Below are 21,316 nucleotides of genomic sequence, written 5' to 3'. Positions count from 1 at the left end.
ATTGTAAACAACCTGTGGCACATAAACTGTTATAACCAAACAAGCTGTGCTTTTATTTACAACTGCTTTTTTTTTTTACCGGGTAGTTTTGTATTTATTTAGTCTGTATTCTATTAAATATTTCTTTCTTCAAACCGTTTAGCATTTCCTTTTGGGGTTGGGGAGGTGGGTTGAACAATTTGGGGCTCATAAATATTTTTGATCAATTAAATATTTACCAGTGAATACGACTTTTTATAATGTGTCCTGTCCTAGCAGCTCAGAAACAGTGTGGTGGGTCAGGTTCCTATACAGTGTCAGAGGGACACTTCAAAAGGGGAGAAAGTATTTTTTATTTATTTATTATTTTTTCCCATTTTGTTTAATTATCAGGTTCTGGTTTCAAACTGCACCGGCTATGGCAAAGAATATGGAGAGAGAAAGGAAAAAAATAGTGGGATAAACACTGGACATTACACCAACAATGACAAAAATAAGAAGCCAAAAAGACAGTAAAGGAGACTTCTACCATTTTAAAACAGCCTTAATAATGTAATTGTACTAAGTGTAATTTAAAAATATATATAATGAAGAGAGCCGCTTTGCATTTTGATTGTTTCCACTTTTTTTGGACTTGTTCTGAAGAGCTTCCTCTATGGTCTCTGGGTTAGCCATACATGGCACCTATGTGAGTCAAAATGGTTTTCCAGCTTCTTCTTTTTATTTTATTCATTCATTTATTTATTTATTGTTGCCATGCAATAGTTTTAATAGTTGTGTGACGTGTAATTCTGTAAACTGTTATTTCTACCCTCAATGTTTATTTTTGTTTTAAATAAATTTAAAAGGAGCAGTATTATGTATTTTCCAGGCATATGGATTGGAGTAACTATTATCTTCACTCTTTATGAAAAAAGCCATATATGTCAAACATGACATAAAGCATATTTGATGTAATTCCTTGAAATTAGACCTCTGTCTCTTTAAAACCTTTTGAAACGCCACCTTCAGGAAGTCATGACATCGGTCTTCTATTAACTATTTTACAATGTTTTTTTTCCAGCATTGCACTGAGAAATAGCCGGTCTAATGAGCTCAGCAGATGCCAGTTCCATCAGGTGTTTGCTAATTGTTGCTGGCTAGTCTGAAGGAGCTGAGAGGGGGTGTCTTGGGGAAGGGCTGCCCTGCCAGGGAATGCCGGAAGCTGCTGCTCTGAGGAGCCTCAAAGGTGGCGCTTGGTCCCCCAAGGCGTTTTACAACAGCTGCATGGCTGCCACCAATTAAATTCTCAAACTAGCAAGAAAGAACCAACATTGCAGGTATGTTTTTGATTAGGCGATAACATTATAGCATAATTTAACGCTCAAAATAGTCGATTTTACATCGTTTGAAGCTGTTGAATGTGTTTGTATCGTTTTATTTCATATTTCAAACCTGTCAGATCTGTCCTACTGTAAATGACCAAAGCCTGCGCCTGTCCTGGGGGCTGCTGGCCCTTTAAGAGGAGCAGCAGGGAGGGAGGAGGGTCGGAGCATCTTGGCTGCAGTGTTTTTGTCTCTCAGTGAGCGCTCCTGGGCCGAGAAGATTGAAAGGATTTCCAGAGAGGGGCCAGGTAAGCGCTGTGAATAAGTTTCATTTCCTCTGTTGGAATCATTTCTTCGCGTCTCTTTTCCGAAACGGTTTGAGGCACTTCAGACAACGCGCCTTTTGGAGACTTTCTTTGTGAAGCGTCGGCTCTGCCCATTCCGCCGGGGTCTTTTCTATGAAGTAACGGGCTATAAATGTACTAAAACGCCCGTAAATGCAATGCTACGTTTGTATTAATTTGCAGAATTGAGACAAGGTGGGTTTTTATCATTTCGCATCTTCGTTTCTGTCTTACATTTAGAGGAATTTGAGACGGAGCCTCGGAGTCGTTTGCCCCGTTTTTTGTTTGTTTGGAGCATTATCTGACGCGCCGCAAAATTTAGCCAAAAATATGTTTAATTATCCCCATTTCACCGAAAAATGAAATGCACTTAGGAGTGCGTCTGTCATTTTGTAGAGAGAATGATGCATTTAATTTAGTTAAATTTTCTATTGCGTTTTTCTACAGCAGCCCAAATTCATGGTCTGTTTAGATATTTTGGATGAAGGCTCATTTAGCAAGGACTTTTTCTCACAGCCCTAACCTCCGCTTAATTGACTAAAGCTGTTTCAAACGTTGTGAAAACGAAATAATAAAGAAACTTGACGCCTGTATATTTGACAATATTTTACATCTCCAGCCAGTTTTCTGTTTCACAGTAGAGAAAAGATAGAAACCATCAGGATTGCAAAACTTTTCTCTTGCCAAAAGCCAGTGAAGGATTTCAAAATTTTAAATTCATTAGGAGATTAAAACCAGTCAATTGTCTGGAGTACTCTGGGGAGAGGGTGGGTCCAGGCATCCCTCGACTTCTCATTACTTCCAGATGTGTGTGTGTGTGTTTTTTTCCCCTCGCCTTACTTTTTGCTCTCAGATTTGCTGGTCGGTAGACTCTGCCACTGGGATGAGGTTTTATGGATGAAGCAGGACAGGTGGAGCGTAAAACACCCCAACTTGACTGCATTTATATGAATATAGTTCAGATTTTTCTCATGAAGCACTCTGGTGACTCGACTTATCAAGTAACTACTATCAGCTTGACAGATATAATTAACAATTTCCTAGGGAAATCCTCAAATAGTAAATGATTGTATTATTTCCAAAGCTGTTTACTTCCTGGCCCTTACATGACATGACACTTCAGAGTAGAAGCTGTGTGGCATTTTGTTCAGATTAGTCAGAAAATACGTCAGATGTTGTTGTGGAGGACATGAAGGTCTTGGCAGGATGTGGGGGAGTACTCATTGGCCTGTTACACTTCATCACAGTACTCCACTGTTCCACTGTTGTATAATGACTTACTGACTGTATGTAATCATATAACAGGGAATAGCTTGTGGCAGCTGCATGGCATTTAGACTTGGGCTCTGACTTCACTTTTGGCTTGTCACATGGAAAGAGAAGTTGTGTAGGTCTTACTAGTGAACCTCATTAAGCCGATTTCATGTTGCTTCTCAGTGAAGGCAGGAAATTCTGCTGATCTTGAAAGCCGGAGAAAAGTTTTCTATCCCTGACTTGTTAATCTGAGAATGTTTTGGTCAGGTCCGGAGTTTCCCTCACCAGGTTTTGGAATGTGGCTGTCTCATTACAGCGTTCGGGCCCAGGGGTGCTGCGGTGGAATGCAGAGCTGTAAACCCCATTTGCACACCAGGCCACACGCCGGGCATTTAAATGCTTTGCTGAGACTAATGAAATTACAACTCCTGGGCGGGTTTGTCACTGTCTTCTGGCTTTATTACAGATTAACTTCTCTAAGTTTTATGGAATGCCCTGCTTTTTAATGTTTTGTTTCAGTCTGTAGTTTTGTTTGTGTTAAATTAACCTACAAAGGCCAACTTTTCTGGAAAACTTCAAGCTTTTCTCTAAATTAAGTAGAAGCTCAGTTGACGATGTTGATTTGAGCCACTCTAACGACTTTCTTTCTTTCTCCAAGATCAAAATACAAAATTGCACATTTATATGTTCTATTCATCTAGTGTGCTGTTTTCCAACAGGAGCTTTTCTTCCTAAGTTTGAAGACTGATGGATAAGGACTGGATTGTTTATAAACTAAGGGAAACTCATGCAACTCTGTAAAACCGGCTGCAGAAACGACAGCAAAGATAATGCGCCAGCACAACATAGATGATTAACGATTCCGGTGGAGAGATGCTCATTGTGAACATATGGTCTAAATCTTGGTTTTGGGTCCTGGAAAAAGTAATTTATTATCTTCCCAAATAATCTGTCTGATCTCACCTAATACCTTGATGACTCAGAAAAGCCAGCTTTTCTGAGCTGGCTTTTCATCTTTAAGCCAGTAAATGGCTTAAAGATGTTGGTATAATTGGCATAGAGGGTGTTTTGCTGTCCTTCTTGCAGAGCATTTTCATCAGCATTTCTTCTGAAACCAGGAAGTAATTGATGAGATTCATGAGAGGAAACGACTTAACCAAACCGCAGTAGCATTACATCTTATTTTGCTACAACACACCGACATGATCTTTTAACCCTAACTTTGCTCTGACCCTCTCTCCACCTCGTCTCATTTCCGTCTGGAGTTTGTCGTTCTCCACCTCCAAAAGACCTCCGCAATCTTCTTCACTGGCCCCCTCCCCACCTCTGCAACTTGCTCAGGAATCTTCTCCAAAAAGATTTTTTTTTTCTTTTAGTGTGTATCTTTTTTCCGGTGCTGTTCCTTGCCTCTCGGCCCCACCCTTGCGCAGTTTCCTGTTGGAGGTCAGCACAATGACCAATAAGCTAGACCGGCGGGTATTTATTCTGCTCCTGTTCCAGGAGTAATGTGAGCTGGATAGCCCCTCCTTTTGGCTTTGCTCTATAGCCGCCACCAGACGACTTCAGCCCCAGTTACTGTCTGCTCCTCCACATCACTGTTTAATGTGAAAAACAGGCCTTTAAGTTTTTTGGGTTTTTTTTTTTCTAAATGGACATCCCTTTAGGTTAGGATTTCACTGTCCCAAATTTCAAGGCTGCAGTAGAGAGCATGTCCCTCCAAAAGGAGTGGAACACACTGTATTACCACCATAATATGAGCTCATCTGGCTTCAGCGCAGTTTGGCAAAGGCGCTTTGTGTCAGGCAGTGACGTACTCATTTTAGCCACGTTTTTATGCAGTGACAGATTTGTTGCAATTTGTTTCAGTTTTTTTTTTGTTTTGTTTTTTTTTAGCCTCGAGACAAATCTCTTCAGCTTTTAGTTTTATCTCTGGAGCAGAGCCATTTTTATTGGCTTTTGTGTAACTTTTTGTGAATATCTGAGATGGGTGTCTTTCTGGGGGTTTTTTTTAAGTCTGCAGAAATGCAGGTTGTTTTTTTTTTTTGGTTTGTTTTTTGTTGCATGTTGGGTTGCCCTGTCGTCAGTCTATTTTGGGTGGGTAGAACATGTAAATGATGGTATTCTTCTAGGCGTAACCTTTAAAGACAATGAGAAAAGTTTGTTTATGCTTTGTGAGGAGCCGTTTTAGTCCTTTTGTGATCTTTCTGATGTTTTTTTTTTTTCTAAATTAAATGCAGCAGAAGTTCAGCTGGGATTCATTCTGGAGGAGAACTCTCATTTTCCTCTGACTTAAGAAGATTTCTTCCTTTACTTACTTCCTTAACATTCCCACTTTTCTCTCCCCTCACATGCTGCTCTGCTCTAAGCACATTTCTCCCTCTCTTGCTTTGTGTGTTTTTTTTTCCTTTTTGCTCATTTTTGCTCTCCTTCTTGTTACTCTTTCTCCTGGGCTGGGAGGAAGTGACTGGGTTGTTTTTGTGTCCTTGGGGAATACAAAGATGAAAACCCCCTTCCTGTAACCCGTTTCTTCATCAGATTTCAACCCATTATCTCTATTTTGCAACATAAATTAGCTTGCAATGATGACACCAGGACATAAACTGATAAGAGGCCTTTTTTTTTTTTTTACTTGGCTGACCTAATGAATGAAAAATGTGCCCTTTTCTCAGCAGCCTGTTGCTGATGTTTTCTCAGTGAATTAAAAACAGCTAAATCATTTGGTTTTTGTATAATTAATGCGCCTTACCTGAATAAATCAACTTAATAGCTACAGCTGTTGGGCGATATGTGGGAGTTTCGGGCCTCAGACAGCGCTGATGTGTTGGCGGATCTGTGTGTTTTCATGGGAGGCGTGGGAGGTTTGTCAGTCTCTTCTGTAACAGTTTGCATTTGTTATTGTTCCAATGCTGGCTTTCTAACAAAATCATCTCCACACAGTAGTCTGTTGTTGATTTCGTAGTGGGAAAAATTTAAAAATGCTTTTTGGACATGACCAAATCAGTTCCGGACGTCTGTCCCCTCGGTGCCGGTTGTTTGTTTCTTTTATTTCCACTTACTTTCAGCGTGTGGCTTTTGTAGCAGCAGTTCGTCAACTGTTTGTTTGTTTTGAGGCAAATTTCCTTGCCGCATGCTCATGCACATACAGTTTCTCTCAGCCTCTCTGTCTCTGAGATGCCCCTCCTTGCTTTCTATTAGAACCAGCTGTGGAACTAGCAGCCGAATGAATGGCTCTTTGTGATTTGGCCGTCGTTCCGGGTCTGAAACGATCTGTTTCTCCCACTACCTTCCCACCCCCCCTTTCCTGCACCTCTCACTGGTACTGGCATGACAACACTATTAAACAATGGACTGAACAACCAGGGCCTCTGTTATGATATTATGCAAAGGTCACCCTTTGGTAATTCTGAGGCCCTGCAGACAAAATGTCCGGCCTGAATCGTAGCTGAGAATCTGCAGGCACTATCATGTAGCTTATCCACTGAACGCTCATGCAGTGGTTAAGTCTACATAATGAGGAATGCAGTAAAACCCTCATGAAATCAGTTTGGGTTGCATAGGTGATGGCTGTTCCCACCAAACTTGGAGGGTGTGTGTCCGTGCCGTGGGATTTAGGAGTGTTAGTCACAAGAAAACAGAACACATTGCCTAATCACATGGGAAGGCAACTCCCGCATGTAGCCTTGAATTGATTAGTGTACCCAGAGCAGAAGTGTGGAACAGGGTGGGGAAAGAGGAGCGCTTAAACACGGACCACAAGGTCTGAGCAGCTCATCCTATAGGGGTGTATTCTTTGCATCTGAGTTGTCAGTCAAACCACTGGAATGTTTATGGATGCTTTTATTTTTCCCAACCTGTTTTAAGTGTTGCGGTGCGGTGTGTCTGTACACCATTTAATGGTGTGCAGACAAAAGCTTATGTTTCCTGATGACTTAGTCAAGATATTGCCCTTATTTTTGGTTTTCCAGTCTTCAGACTGCTACAGTAGAGCGTACACAGATAAAGTTCAGGTTTCCTTTGCTCATATTTCCCACAGGTGTTGACTGTTGAGGGAAAGAGAAGGGAGGAAGAGCGAGGATCCTAGGGAGGAGACATCCCATCCTCACAGTGCAAGCAGCTGGTATGGAGCACAAGAAAAACCTTTTTTTTTTTTCCTAAGTCAAAACCCACTTCCAAACCTTCAGCAAAATAGACATCATAATAAAACCCAAGAGTCGTAATGCAATGAAAAAATCCATAATCTTTAGTCCAGAGGTAATTCTTTGGCAACAGTGCCACTTTTTAATCTTTTGCAATAGCAATAATATTAATAAAATGACTATTAGTCTGTTAAACTTAGTAGAGCTGACTTCAAAATGTGGCCTGGTATGTTAAATGACTCCTGAGGGTGGTCTCAGTCCTCTGACACACCAAAGAGACAAGAGTGTTTATGCATGCTGTAAATCAAAGCCAGTCTTCAAATTCCCAGATGGGATGCAAGAGTTTAGTTTTAAAAAATAAATCTGAAGCACAAAACGGTTTGCACAGGAGGGTGATGAAGTCGCAGCGGTTAGTCTCGTGACATCTTACAGGACATGCCACAGACATGTAATTTGTGCTGGATGACCTGCATCTTACCCCCTGAGGCCAAGCTTAATCTTAATGGCAGAGAATGGAGGGAGTAGACCGGGCAGTGAGAGCTTCCTTTGGTATGGATTTAATGGGGGGAAGAGTCAGGATGGTCAGGGAGAGGCATCTGAAGAATGGTAGTAGCTTGAGAGCTGAAAATGGTAAGAAGGTCAGTAGTGCTACGACGCTTATGGGAATACGTATACACACATGGAGACGCAGCTGAATCGCCCCCATTCACCACTGATGTAAAAACAGATGTGGAGGCCTAGTGGTGTGGGCACTCGGGGAGGATGATGTGGGAGGAAGAGCTTCCAGAGAAGGAGTGAAGGGAGACTTTGAAGCAGAGAGTAGCTTGAAGGATAGAGGGGGAGAAAAAGGGTTTTGGAATCGGGACAAATTTAGCGGACGTCAGCCTTTGTGTCTGGATGGGATGTTTGGTGGCTAAACTGCCGGCTCTAATTATATCTCATCAACTTTTCCCTTTCTGTCCTCCGCCCTCCTGCCCACAAACTCTCACACTCTGTCACAGTCACTGTGTCGCTTTCTCACACATTTGGCCATACTGACACCACACTACAAGTGCAGCAGATAATCAGTTTCACACTTACGCTGGAGATAAACAGACCTAAAATAAATCCTCAAGGAGGCAGGTCAAATTTTTCTTCTTTTTCTATCTTTATATAATTTAAGATTACCAATCCATCTTTTTTTTCTCTCCATAGACTCCCACAGTATGAGGAATGTTCATGTAAGGCTAAGTAACATTTTTTTATCAAGGATTAAGAATCGGCTACTAAGAGATTTTTAAGGGTTTAAATGTTTTTGAAAAACAGAAAAGCAGGGCAATGCTGCTGTAATGTATTCTCCTTATCTGGTGAACTTTAACTCCCTGTTTAAAGGTAGAGCCATGAATGAACAGCTGACACAGAAAACAGTTTCTAAGATATACTAACAGCTTTTGAGCATTCTCTGGCATGTTTTAAAACCGCACCAATACTGAAATACCCAACTTTCCCTCTTCTTTCCTCTATGAAAATGTCCACAACAGTAAAATTGCAAATGGACAGAACTTACATAGTGCATTGTTGACCTGTTTGAGATAATGTATAGTGCATTCACAGACCAGAAATAAGATTTATGTATTTATTTTTACGTTTCTGACTTCATCAAAACTGTCAACTCCTGTTTTTCTGTTCTTCTCTTTACAAAGTAACAATCTGATATTCGTTGGTTAACGAGCTTGACTACCTGCTCAAATTCAGTTTACAGTGGGCTGCTTATCAGACATGTGGGTTGCTCCTGGACAACAACGGTTTTAAAACAGCAGTATCCTAATGAGAGTGTTGACTGGTTCCCCTTTGATTTCCTATTAAGCCTCTAAACATAGCAAATTATGCTGGATTATAAATTGCCCCAGCAATTATTGAGATAAATGATAATATTGTTGATCTGAGACCATTTTCTAGTAATAAATTGGTAACGGTATTACAATGCCATTTTCACCCCCTCCAACATCAATAAACTTACATTTTGTAAAGAACGTTCCACTGTGGAACTGGAAGATATTTTAAATATCCAAAATAAAACACAGCAACCAAAACTAAAAACTAAAACAGAAATAAAAACCACTTGCAACCAAAACCATAAATAAAATGTATTATGATGTCTCTTTAAACAAAATTACCCTTTGAAAGTATTTATCATCAAACTGGAAATTATCAAGCTCATTTTAATTTAACAAGCGATTTGCTGATTAGATACTTTTGCGACACTTTTATTTTGAAGTCATGCATATTTTGACCAATTATATTTCCAAATAGCCTGGTTGTTTTTCCTTTAAGTCTGGGGGAAAAGTGCTAGTGATGAAGCATCACCACTTTATACAGGCAGAGAAAACTCATGTCTAGCTCTTCTTCTAGCAACTTATAAAAAAAAAAAAACACTTTTAATTGTAGGGCCAGTATTTTAAATTTGAGCAGTTTTCAAACCATAGCTTCAAAAACCTTGATGACCAGCCCATGTCCATCTGGGGCATTTAATAATTTAACTTTTTAGATACTAAATGTTGGTTCTTGATGCACATTCCAGTTTACTGATTCTTACAGCAGTCTGATAAGGAGGGCTTTCAAATATCACATTGCTGCTGTGTGCATGAATGCATACCATACTGTAACAAATCCATGGTATGTGGCCATTTCAGAATGTATGTGATGAAGGAGCACAGATGAGGAGAATAACGCAGAGGAAATTTAAGTGAACACAGCACTTCAAAAATACCAAGTCTGCTCAGTCAGTGTTTCCAAGTGTCCTACTTTTCACAAACGAGCAAGCACCAGTTATGGTCACAAGACAGACAAAGGGAGGGAAGAGAAACAACCCAGTGCTGAATCAAATTGACTATGCCTTAAGAAATAAAGCAGAGTTTGTTTTGTTTTCGCTAAAATGTTTGATCTTAGCTTCTTAGAGCTGCAGTAATAAAATTAAGTTGAACTTTTCTGTGGCTGACTTAGGAGTACCCGTTCCCACAAAGTGATGACCTAGAAAGTTAATCTTTTCCAAGAAGATACAAACTCTAAATGACTGGCATGAGGGGGACTCGGTGCTGCCTCTGCCAGCACGATAAAGGCAAAAAGGAAATCTTTTGCTTTTTCAGAAATCAAATACATCACCTCTGAAATAACAGAAACATTCAAGTAGATTTGAGGAATAGTGGAGAAAAGCAAGAAAGTGAGCAATCCCAAGAACCCCTGATCATCAGCTGACACCAAGCAAGCGAGACAGAAAAGAACTGATGTGGAAGATTAAAGGGAAAAAAAAGTAAGAGTGAGAAGGAGCAGAGACTGGGAGGCAAACCTTAATTTGAGAGACAAAGTTGGTGTGCGCAGATGATTCCTAATAAGGCTGCAACTGGCAAATCTCCGTGCTGGATTCAGCTGCCAGGAAAGTTTCGCCCTGTAGCTCTTCTCAGGCTGCTAAGAACAGAAGCAAATACACAATCAGCTGTATTTCAGAGAATAAACGAGTAAAATTAGAGGCTGAGAAAGCCGTGCAATGTAAGAAAGAAAAAAAAAACCTACACTGTTTGTGTTGTGCAGCTCATTCATTGTAAACAGATCATTTAAATAATTACTTCAACTCTGTACTATTGTTAGTGCAGGAGACATCCAGTCTGCTCATTATTAATTGAAAGCTGTGTGTCTTCTCACAGGTGAGAGTTTGTGTGTGACTGAAAAGCAGCTGCTGGTTCGTCATGGCTCAGGTGCTGCACATGGACCCCGGCTTTCCAGGTTGGTTTTATATTTACTGATAATAATAACAATAATGACTAAATGAATGCTACTACATTAAATCTTTATTTAAAAAACCCAGAAAAACTACACCCATGCAAGAGTTTATATCGCTGTTTAAAAAATAATCATATTTTTAAAAGAATTCTTCAAAACGATAGTTTTATCATTTCATCTTTCCTGGTGCCACATAGATCACTGAGTAATAGTAGCTGATAAAAGTTTCGCTTTGTCTGAATTAGACCAACAACAATGCTATAAATGGGTTTTGGCAGACACCAGAGCTAATTTAACCCCTTACTGACTTGTCTGATTTAGTTAAAGGACGACACCCAACTATCTGGAGTGAATGTAAGACTTTAAAAATTATGGTTAGATTTTTATTTTAACTTGCATATTTGTATTTACTTTGAGGATTTATTGCGTTTCCATATAGTTCATTTTATATGTATTAACCTTAGCATTTCAGAACTTTAGGTTTTTGGAGGATCATAGTCTAATAATAAATGCTCTGAAAAAAAGTTTTAAAAATGTCACAGTTTATTTGTGTCATCATGCCTGTTTGTTTAATTTAACATTTTATTTTTAATCTTTTTTTTTTTATTATTTATTTAGGCACTTCTTTTTTACAGGCACATGCTTGCTAACTGAATATTTTCTGTGTTATTTACTATTTTGTGTTTTCCTAAAATTATTTAATAATGTTAAATTTATTGTTTGAGTTAAATTGTCTAAAACTCGTTGTATTTGCTGGTTCAATAATTACTTCATTGACTCATTTAATCATCTTTTTTTTTTTTTGTCAGATATTTTGGACCATATGTGCACTTCGTCTTAAAGTGAGATTAGATTTAACAACAATCGCTTTGGTGTCTAATTAGTGGAATTTTACAGAGTGCATTACACAGGACTCCAGAGATTATTCCAGTTTTTAAAGTCTGAGCCCAAGATTAGACAAAGATTTCCGTTTGTTTAACGTTGATTTCCTTCCCCTGCAGGGAAACTCAACTCGCCTGCTCCTCCGACACTGCACACCAAAGAACAGGAGGCGCCCTACTCAGTGGAGACCCCCTATGGCTACCGTCTGGACCTGGACTTCCTCAAATATGTTAACGACATAGAAAAGGGTAACACTATTAAAAAGGTGCCTATACAGCGCCGGCCGCGCTATGGCTCCCTGCCTCGGGGGTACGGCTACACCGGCTCCTGGTGGACCTCCACAGAGTCTCTGTGCTCCAATACGAGCGTGGAGAGCAGGCATTCCTCTTATTCCTACTGTGCCCCAGGCTATCACACATTACAGAGACCCAGCTTTAGCACAGCTCGGGTGGAGAAGACCCTTTTAGATGCTCGCAGGAAGCTGGAGGAGGAGAAAGAAGGGAGGAGATTCTCAAACCTCGGCAGCATGAACAACAGTATGGCAGGGTCTAACACCTCTCTTAGCAGTGCGCACAGCTTCAACCGGGCACACGGTGGAGGTGGGACTTTCACTCCTATGAGCTCAGGCCTGTCCACACCAGTGACTCCGACCCCTGCGCATTTGCAACATGTCAGAGAGCAGATGGCCGCAGCCCTGAGGAAGATAAAGGAGCTGGAGGAGCAGGTGAAGACCATCCCTGTGCTGCAAGTTAAAATCTCTGTGTTGCAGGAGGAGAAAAGGCAGCTCAGCGTTCAGCTCAAAAGCCAAAAGTTTCTTGGACACACTCTGGGTTTTAGCCGAGGTCGAAACCGTGGGGAGCTGTACATCGACATTCCTGAGGAGGAGGTAGGCACGGGAGCTAAAAGCACCAACAAGACAACAGAGTCATTGTCTCCGACTGAAGTCTCTAAGCAGGATTCAGGCTGTGAAATCGAGGACACAGTGATTGTGGGTGGAGCCCGACCAGATGCTAAGAGAGAAGTTCGCACCATTGGAGTTGGACCAGAGGGGTCTAGAGGCAGTCGTGATGTGGGGGTCTGGGTTCGAGAGAAGGATCTGGGTCTTCGCCCAGAGGCTGAGGTGCTCAAAGATCAAGTTGGTCAGCTTGAGGGGAAGCTAACGAGGACTCTGCAAGAACTGCAGGCTGCACAGCTGCAAAAGGCTCCACAGGCAGAGCATCCGGTAATGGAAACCAGCATTGGGTGGCAGGAACCACAAGGCAGCAGTCTGCACACTCTGGTCAGCTTCACACAGCAGCCACAGCAGAGGGAACAGAGAACTGTGGGGATCCAGGTGTACACACTGGAGAAACCTACAGTAGTGGAGGTGGGCACGCTGCTCCGAGCAGAAACCTGCAGCTCTCCCTCACTTCAGCCAGCGGGTGGAGTTACAGAAGGTCACCACAAAGGCCAAACTGAAGGTTTGTGTTAAACTGATGACGTAGGGAGAAAAAGTGAGGGGCTTTCCACCAAAGTAGAGACAGTGCTCTGTTAATAACATTAATAAACTTAAAACTATCAGCTCCAGCCCTGGCGCTAACTTAACATTTACCCTTTGCTGTTGTAGGTTTGAGTTCTTTTAGAACAAATTTACACCAGCCCAGTTTAGTTCGCTTTAATTGAACTATAGTTGGTTTGCCTAGAAATTCTGGCTCATTTAGAGAGATGTGAATGTGCAACCAAACACTAATGTGGACCAAACGTTGGTTCACCTAAAAGTTTTGGTTCGGTTGAAGTGAATTCTGGTGTGGTTTGATAGCATATATGAAAGGCAAGCAGGCCGGAGATAACTCCAAAAGCTGTTCTACCTGACTATGTGTGTAAGTGTGCCCTTACAATGAGGGCTTGTGGTAAATTTAATTATGACCAAACAGACCTAATATAGAGACCTCCATGTTAAAACCATTCAAAGTTAAAGTTGCCTAATTCATGAAAACATGACCTTGCTGTTTTTCATTTTCCTGCAGTTTCATGTAAATTCTACCGTTGCCGCACAATTCTGCATACAGTCATCATATTTCAACTGAACGTATAAACACAATTTACAACTTTGTTTATAAATATCGAGTCTTATTATTGCCATCTGGCATTTATCAATCTGCTCAACTATGAATTGTAAGGATTCCTTTAAACTGAACGTTCATGAGTAATGCTAAGAAGTCGGATATGCTGGTTTGCATTGTGAATAATTTCAGCAAACAGAGTGTTTGTCTTAGTCATAATTTATCCACCTTCTTACAGGAATAAAAAGACAAACCTTGTCATATGTATAGCTGATTCACTGCAGCACTACGAAGATTGATTGAAAACATCACTGGGAGGAGGAAACAAGAGAGTTGAAGTGCAAAGTGACAAAATGACATGATTCTTCAAAAAATGAAGCCAATTTTTAGCTGTTTGTTTAGAACCATTTAACGACTTTCTCTTGAAGAAACGTGAAAACTACTTTGGTCCAATTAGGGCTTAAGTTCCCAGTTTCTAATCTTTAAAAAGCCAAAAGTTTCTTGGACACACTCTGGGTTTTAGCCGAGGTCGAAACCGTGGGGAGCTGTACATCAACATTCCTGAGGAGGAGGTAGGGACGGGAGCTAAAAGCACCAACAAGACAACAGAGTCATTGTCTCCGACTGAAGTCTCTAAGCAGGATTCAGGCTGTGAAATCGAGGACACAGTGATTGTGGGTGGAGCCCGACCAGGTGGTAGCATTTACTTATAGAAAAATTTTCTGAAAGTTGTAAGCATTTTCCACACAAAAAGCTGGATAGTAAAACTAAAACAGATTGGGCAGAATCAAATCTTATTAGGATGGATGTTCAGTACTGTTTTTTTTTTTCTTGTAATCTTTAACTTATTGAAGTTTCTCCCATGTCTCAAAAGTTCCCGTTGAGTTGCCAATTGCAGTCAGCTCCAAGCAGGTCCGTGACGTCCTGAAAAGTGGGCTATCCACATCTGTACCTGTCAGTAATCCTGCCATCGTTGTAGCATCTGGTGATCAGATTGGCTTGGTGCAAACCAAAGAAGAGTCTCCCGAGGTCTTTTCTAAATCAGGTCTGTCGATTGAGTTAAGTAAAGTGTGCTTGCTTTGTTCTCCAAGCATCATGTTTTCACTTTAACTTTGATTGATGGTTTCTTTTTTTAGCCTCATCTCCCCAGTCCTCGCTGAGATCAATTATGAAGCGGAAAGCAGAAGGTGAACCAGGCTCCCCCTCTACAAAGAAAAACCTGCAGTTCATTGGAGTCAATGGAGGGTAAGTGGCTATTACATAAAAGCAGCACTGAGCCATTTTTATCCACTTAGCACTGCGATCATTAGAGCCAAAGCGATGCTGTAAATGGAACTAAAGCAGACATAACTTTATTACTTTTCATGAACTTTGTAATAATACAGTATTTCAGCGGTCTAAAAGATGCATTGTCTCCCAGGTACGAGTCCACCTCTTCAGATGACAGCAGCAGTGAGAGTTCAGACGATGGGAGCGACTCCAGTGAATATCATGAAGCAAGAGAAAAACTTCCAGACTCCACCAATCAGCTCCAGCGTATAACTGTTAATAAAACTTCCCAACCCCAAGAAGAAAGCACCAGTGTACCTCAACAAACTGCCATAAAAATGCCAGCTATAACCCATTTAGAGGACACAAAACTGCCGGAAAATGCTCATCATTCACCAGCGACTGACTCTGTTGAGCGAAAATGTGCCTCCCACACATCGACGATAAACTCCACCTTAACACCTCAAGCCAAGGATTCTGCCTCCTCTGTGGACCAAATAGCAGATAAGCACACTGTTACCCAGGAGATCACTTCCACATCACCCAACACTGAATCTGCACCAATCACCATTAAGTGTTCTTCAATATGCATCACTAAATCTGCAGAGGTAAACGCTCTGTCACAAATGTCTACCACCTCCTGTCAGCCAGAGTCCAAAGCAGCACCTGAGAGCGTTAAACAGGAGTCCTCTAAACCAGTCAGGTAAATGTACACACACTTTAAGGAGAATCTGTCAGCGAGAATTCTCTCTGATTTGTCTGTTTTGTCTGTGCAGGCTGGAGCTGAGTGAAAGCTTGATGTCAGCTCTCTATACTCTGCAGAAAGCCCTGGGGGACCCCAATGCTTTCAGCCAACAAGCAGCAGTATGTCTCCACACTAATTCACTCATTAACTATGTCTTAGAAATCCAAGAAACTAATGATAGCTTCTCTTTCTTGAAACAATAGGATCATATGCTTTGTGAGATTTGATCTGCAGTGTTTTGCAAAAGCATTCATTCCAATTGAGATTTTTTTTCTTAACATCTTACATTACAACCACACATTTTAATGTATTTTAGAATTCTAATGTGATGGAACACAAAGTAGAACTGTAGAGTAAAAGGAAAATTATGCTTCTTTCACTAATAAAAAATAAATAAAAATTAACACTGGTTTCTAGTGGTATTCATCCCCAGGAAATCTGTATTTGTAGAACAGACGATTCTCAGTCATACTGGACTGATATGTCATATGACTTTTTTTTTAAGTCTTCTCAAAGATTCTCAATTGGATTTAGGTCTACCAGTTCGTATACATGAAAATGTTTCGACCTTAATCATTGCATTTGGCTTTAAGAGGGAGAGAGCTTTGTTTGATTTTTCAAGGAGGAGTGTCCTCCTGCAGCCTTTAAGAGGTTTTTGCAGGATTGCCTTGTACTTATCTTGACGCATCATCCCATCAACTCAGACTAGCATCCCTTAATCAGTGACAGATTTCTGCCAGATCGATCTTTACATTTAGGCCAACATGTTCAGATTTGATTTAATCTGACCAAAGCAGCTTTTCTACACGCTTGCTGAAAATTGAACTTGTAAACATTTCCATAAAAGGTTTTCCTTTTTCTACTCATCTAAAAGAGCCAAATTGGATTGGTGTGATTCATGATTATTAGTTGTCCTCAACGTCTTGTCCCACCTGAGCGGTGGATCTCTGCAGCTTCTCCAAAGTTAATCTGGAGCTCTTGGATGTTAAAATGGATTGAACAAAGCTCTGGGAGTTACTTTACTTATTTTTATTTTTTATTGAACCTGACCCTGTTTTAAGGCTGTTGGTCAACTTTACTTCTAATGGCAAATGGTTACACTTCATTGCATTTAGGGGTATCGGTGAAAAGGGGTTCTACAACAAATGGATATTATTGGATTTTGTCGATTTAAAACATATCAGAATTTGTGACAGTAATGTGACAAAATATAAAAAAGCTCAAGAATGGATCATTTTGCAAAGTGCTCTGTATTTAGCTAAACAGCTAAGCATCTGTATTATATTTATTGTTTTCTGCAACTAAAATCTCAAAGAATGCCTTTTGCTTTCACTGTTGAGTTCATTACCCAGTCATGTCTTTGTACTCAGCAGTCCGTTAAATGATTTTCTGCCTTAAGCGTCCTCATTGTGTCTGCTCACAGAGGACGGCCTACACCATCGTCCTACAGGAGTGGCTGCGTGTGTCCTGTCACAAGGCAGCCAACACAGCGGACGTCAAGACCTACATGGACACCTTCGCCTCCATCTCCCTTCAGCTGCTGGAATTTGTGATCAACATGGCAGATGGCAATGGGAACACGGCGCTGCACTACACTGTCTCACACTCCAACTTCCCTGTGGTCAAACTTCTGCTGGACACTGGTGAGAGTTGAGATATAATGCGACCACAGATCCTGACTCTTTTATTTATTTATTTATTTATATACAGTGTGTGTATATATATATATATATATATATATATAGATCAGTGTTTGAAATGGGGTAATGTGACTTTGTGTGCGCAAAAGTGTTTCAGATATTACTGTGACGTTGTTTCATATTGGCGTGACAGCTCTGTAGCATAAGAGCTAGCTGGGAAGTTTTGAACAGTTTGGAATTTACATTAAGTATTTTTCAGGTCTGGAAAAGTATAAAAAAAGATTATGGGCAAATATCCACATTTCCAGGCTTTATCGTCTCCTTTACTTCCTTGTTTCCTTCCTTATTCCATTCTTCTATGACTTTGCTTTGTTTCCTTTCATGGTACCTAGTATTCTTCATTCTTTCATTCTGTCCATCTTTGTTTCATCTCTTCATACTCTTTCCATCTTTCTTGTGTTCTTCCTTCACTGTTATTTTTCCTTCCTCCTTGCCTTATGTTATTCCTTCCTCACTTTCTATCTTGTATTTTACCCTTTCTTCCTTCCCACCTTGTGCCCTCGCAAAAATATCTGCCCAGCTATATGTTAAATTGATTAAATGAGCTAAAGAATATGGGACTGGACAAATACTGAATATGTAAGCAAAAATGTGTTTAAGCCCAAATAACAGCACAATAAGAGTAGAAAATTCATATTACGGTATTAATCTACTCTAATGATGACTAAGAGAGATGATGTGTCTTGCATCTCAATGATTAGCCTGTCTTTAACATGTTGTATGATGGGGGTTTTTCTGCTGCTGCTCTGCCTTCTGCCCCACTGATTGCCCTCTCTACCTGACAGGCCTGTGCAATGCTGACAAGCAGAACAAGGCCGGCTACACAGCCATCATGTTGACGGCTCTGGCTGCCTTTCACTCTGACAGCGACCTCCAAACTGTCCTGCAGCTGCTGCGCACTGGGGACGTCAACGCTAGAGCCAGCCAGGTGCGCCCTCTGCTGCTGCTTACGTTCTACTGCACCTTGATGCCTGCAAAAACTCCAATCCGAGTCAAATATTCTTTATGAATAACTTTCAATAGTTTGACTGTCACAGTCTTAGTGTTCGGATCCACATGTGTGTTTGCAGGCTGGTCAGACAGCGCTGATGCTTGCCGTGAGTCACGGGCGAGGGGATATGGTCCGGGCGCTGTTGTCCTGCGGAGCTCAAGTCAACATCCGTGATGATGATGGCTCCACTGCCCTCATGTGTGCCTGTGAGCATGGTCATGTGGACATTGTTCGTCAGCTACTCTCTGTCCCAGGCTGTGATGCGACACTCACCGATAACGTAAGCAAACCTGGTCCACCTCTCACTGTTCCCCAGTGTTTACTACCATCTAGTTTTCATCTCATTGTGTCATGCAGGACGGCAGCACTGCTCTGTCCATCGCCCTGGAGGCCAGCCAAAACGACATTGCTGTACTTCTGTATGCCCACCTTAACTTTGCCAAGCCTCCTTCACCTGTGAGTACTGAATTAAGCTGGTAAAATATTATTATAAAGCTATGACTTCCTATTTTTCAATGGTTCCAAATGAAGGTCAATGTCGAAGTACAAAATGTTTTAAATTGTTTGCCTTGGAAATTCGCTTGTGGGTAGGAATGTGCCAGGCTCAGGTAAATTAGAAAACCCCCAAATATTGTACTGGTGTACTCTTCAGCCTAGTATGTTAGCATGTTAAATGTTCATTTTCAGGAAGGTAAAGACAAAGGAGGACTGAACAAGAATAGCTTGTAGGAAAAATGTGCTTCACTTAAAATATGGCACCGCAGCTTAAATTGCTGTGAAAAGGTTTTCCTTACATCTGTTTTTGCTTAGTTGTTGTTTTTTTTTAATTAAGGTTCAGGTTGGTTGGAATAACATTTTTCCTTAAAAATGAAATAATCTATTAAAAGAAGTTGTTTTTTTTCGCATCCAAAAGTAACAAAAAAGTTAAAAACAGAAGAAATCTATACAGAAGCAAAAGCTTGTTTGCAACACTTTACATTTCCAATGGTACATCTGAATAAATCAAAATGTCTCAGGAGAAATGGAAACATCAGGAAAAAAATACAAAGTCCCATCTTTGTAAAAAAAAAAATAATAATAATAATCAGCAGATACATCAAACACAAACTGTCAGACAGGGTGGAAGAGGAATGATGATTTGTTGGCCACAGGACCAACGTGCTTCAAGGTCACTGTCGACTCATTGACTGCTGGACGCCTGGGTCTTGAGCTGGAGATGCAATAAAATAAGAAGGATGAACCCCATTGGACTAATTCTGTCCAAGTCTTTTATTATTCCTCTTTGTATATTAAGAAAAGCTTAAATCTGGATATTCACATTTATTTATATTAGAAGTGGCATACAATTTATTACTTCAGATGTTGCACATCTACTGTAAATGTATGTTTTAAGGACACCTAGCTTCTTGCATGTGCACAGAAAATATAAAAGTTCTCTACTTCTGTTTATGTGTTGACTGATTTTTAGTTATTTATTATTTGCTCTTTCTAGGTGTCACCTATGTCTCCTCTCTTGGGTTCCTCTCCTCCATCTGGTGAACCAAAATAAACTCGTCTCCTGCAGCTCGCAGCAGCTTCCACTCATGTTTCTCCATCCACGTAATTTAGAAAAAACAGTGTGTCTGTTCATGCGTTTGTTTCACTCTGAAAGTTTTAGGTACATTGCATTGTGCATATAATAATAACATGACAGCTTAAAACATTGTCATATGTTAGTTTTGTTCTGTCTTTGTCATTTAGTCTCATCAGTCTGACATTGTAACGTTTCAGTTCTTTACACTGTTTTTTTTTTTGGTGGCACTTAAAAGTCAAAACTGTTAACAAATTTCATTATCCTGATTATGTTGAGTCATTTCTCATTTTATTCATAATCTGTCTCATTTGAGATTCTATTAGGGGAAAAATCTGTTCTGCAGTATCATCATTATGTGTGATCATTACTGCCATTTGGAATAACAAAAGCCAGTCCTCTCATAAGTGTCCTTGCATCAACTAGCTCACTGGTGCTACTAAATAATAAAACAAAAGACGCCACCTCCACATTCTGTCGATATTTATACACAGGATTTATTTACAGAGTATTTTTCTATCTTTTTTTTTATTATTCTTTTTCAGGACCTCTGATTCTAATCTTGTTTCCCACGCAGTGGGAAATGTCTAACTAGACGATGAATAAAAATTTTATGCATTGGCAAATTATACCAAAAGATTTGTCTCTTCCCTCAACTTTAAGACTGTGTGTAATACACAGTCTTTTTTTAATTTATAGTCAGGAAGGTATCTTCAGCAGTGGTAAGAAGAGATTAGATTGTATCTGTTTATGCAACGTGTTTTTGTAAGATTAACTGGGTTGATCAGTGACTGAAGGCGTTAGAGAAGCTTGTAGGTCTCGTCAGGGAAACGGCAAGTGAGTGCTGAGTTTTAAGTGTGTCTTGTGTAAGATATAAATACTGAAATAATATATGTCAACGCAAACTCAGAATGGTAATGCCTAAAGACTAACGCAACAAAAGTGCATAGGCTGTTGATGTCAAAATGTCTTTTACTTTTTAAAAGTTTTTTCCGCTTTTTTCATATCCTCTTTTTAGTGGAGAATTTTTGATAAACTTTGGAGTTTTTAATTTAAGTATCTATCTTTTTTATACATATCGAGTTTTTAACCTCACTCCAATTGTATGTAATAGCACAATTCTGTTTTTTCTCTGCTGGTTTCTGTAAATTATAGACTCTGTCCTCTGTAATATGTGCGTTTTGAAAAACTACTTAATAAATGTGGAACACGTGCTTGTCTTCTGTTCATTCAAGATTCAGGGTGTCTGTGCATCCTTCAATTTGTACGTCTGAAATTGAGGCCTTAAAATGTTTGAAATTCATTGAAAAACTAGTTACCTGGAAGCCTGACATTTCAACACAA

The 21,316-nt window shown here is 40.2% G+C and overlaps 1 protein-coding gene across 2 annotated transcripts; it reads left to right on the top strand.

Annotated features, from left to right (window-relative positions):
- The first annotated feature begins 1,439 nt into the window (after window positions 1-1,439).
- kank2 (KN motif and ankyrin repeat domains 2) lies at window positions 1,440-21,185 on the top strand. Of its 2 annotated transcripts, XM_028041575.1 has the most exons (13): window positions 1,440-1,591; window positions 6,915-6,998; window positions 10,698-10,776; window positions 11,775-13,115; window positions 14,572-14,742; window positions 14,834-14,942; window positions 15,118-15,669; window positions 15,743-15,830; window positions 17,135-17,354; window positions 18,197-18,339; window positions 18,482-18,682; window positions 18,760-18,858; window positions 19,895-21,185. In XM_028041575.1, exons 3-13 carry the CDS (start codon window positions 10,740-10,742, stop codon window positions 19,949-19,951), a joined length of 3,018 nt encoding a protein of 1,005 aa, XP_027897376.1. In that variant the 5' UTR covers window positions 1,440-1,591; window positions 6,915-6,998; window positions 10,698-10,739; the 3' UTR covers window positions 19,952-21,185. The 2 variants fall into 2 exon arrangements, with proteins under 2 accessions (XP_027897376.1, XP_027897377.1); XM_028041576.1 differs by lacking the exon at window positions 6,915-6,998 and having other exon boundaries at window positions 1,485-1,591.
- Window positions 21,186-21,316: the final 131 nt, after the last annotated feature.

Source organism: Xiphophorus couchianus, chromosome 16 (genome assembly GCF_001444195.1).
Source record: "Xiphophorus couchianus chromosome 16, X_couchianus-1.0, whole genome shotgun sequence".
Classification (NCBI taxonomy): domain Eukaryota; kingdom Metazoa; phylum Chordata; class Actinopteri; order Cyprinodontiformes; family Poeciliidae; genus Xiphophorus; species Xiphophorus couchianus.
The sequence above is the reverse complement of the archived record's forward strand: the minus strand, read 5'-3'. Positions and strand labels throughout refer to the sequence as shown.

Bases quoted from the DNA above. Each gene is read 5' to 3' on its own strand.
- kank2 (XM_028041575.1), top strand. From the start codon at position 10,740: ATGGCTCAGGTGCTGCACATGGACCCCGGCTTTCCAG. The intron at 15,831-17,134 runs GTATGTCTCCAC...GTCTGCTCACAG, and splicing joins CTTTCAGCCAACAAGCAGCA to AGGACGGCCTACACCATCGT. The intron at 18,683-18,759 runs GTAAGCAAACCT...TGTGTCATGCAG, and splicing joins ATGCGACACTCACCGATAAC to GACGGCAGCACTGCTCTGTC.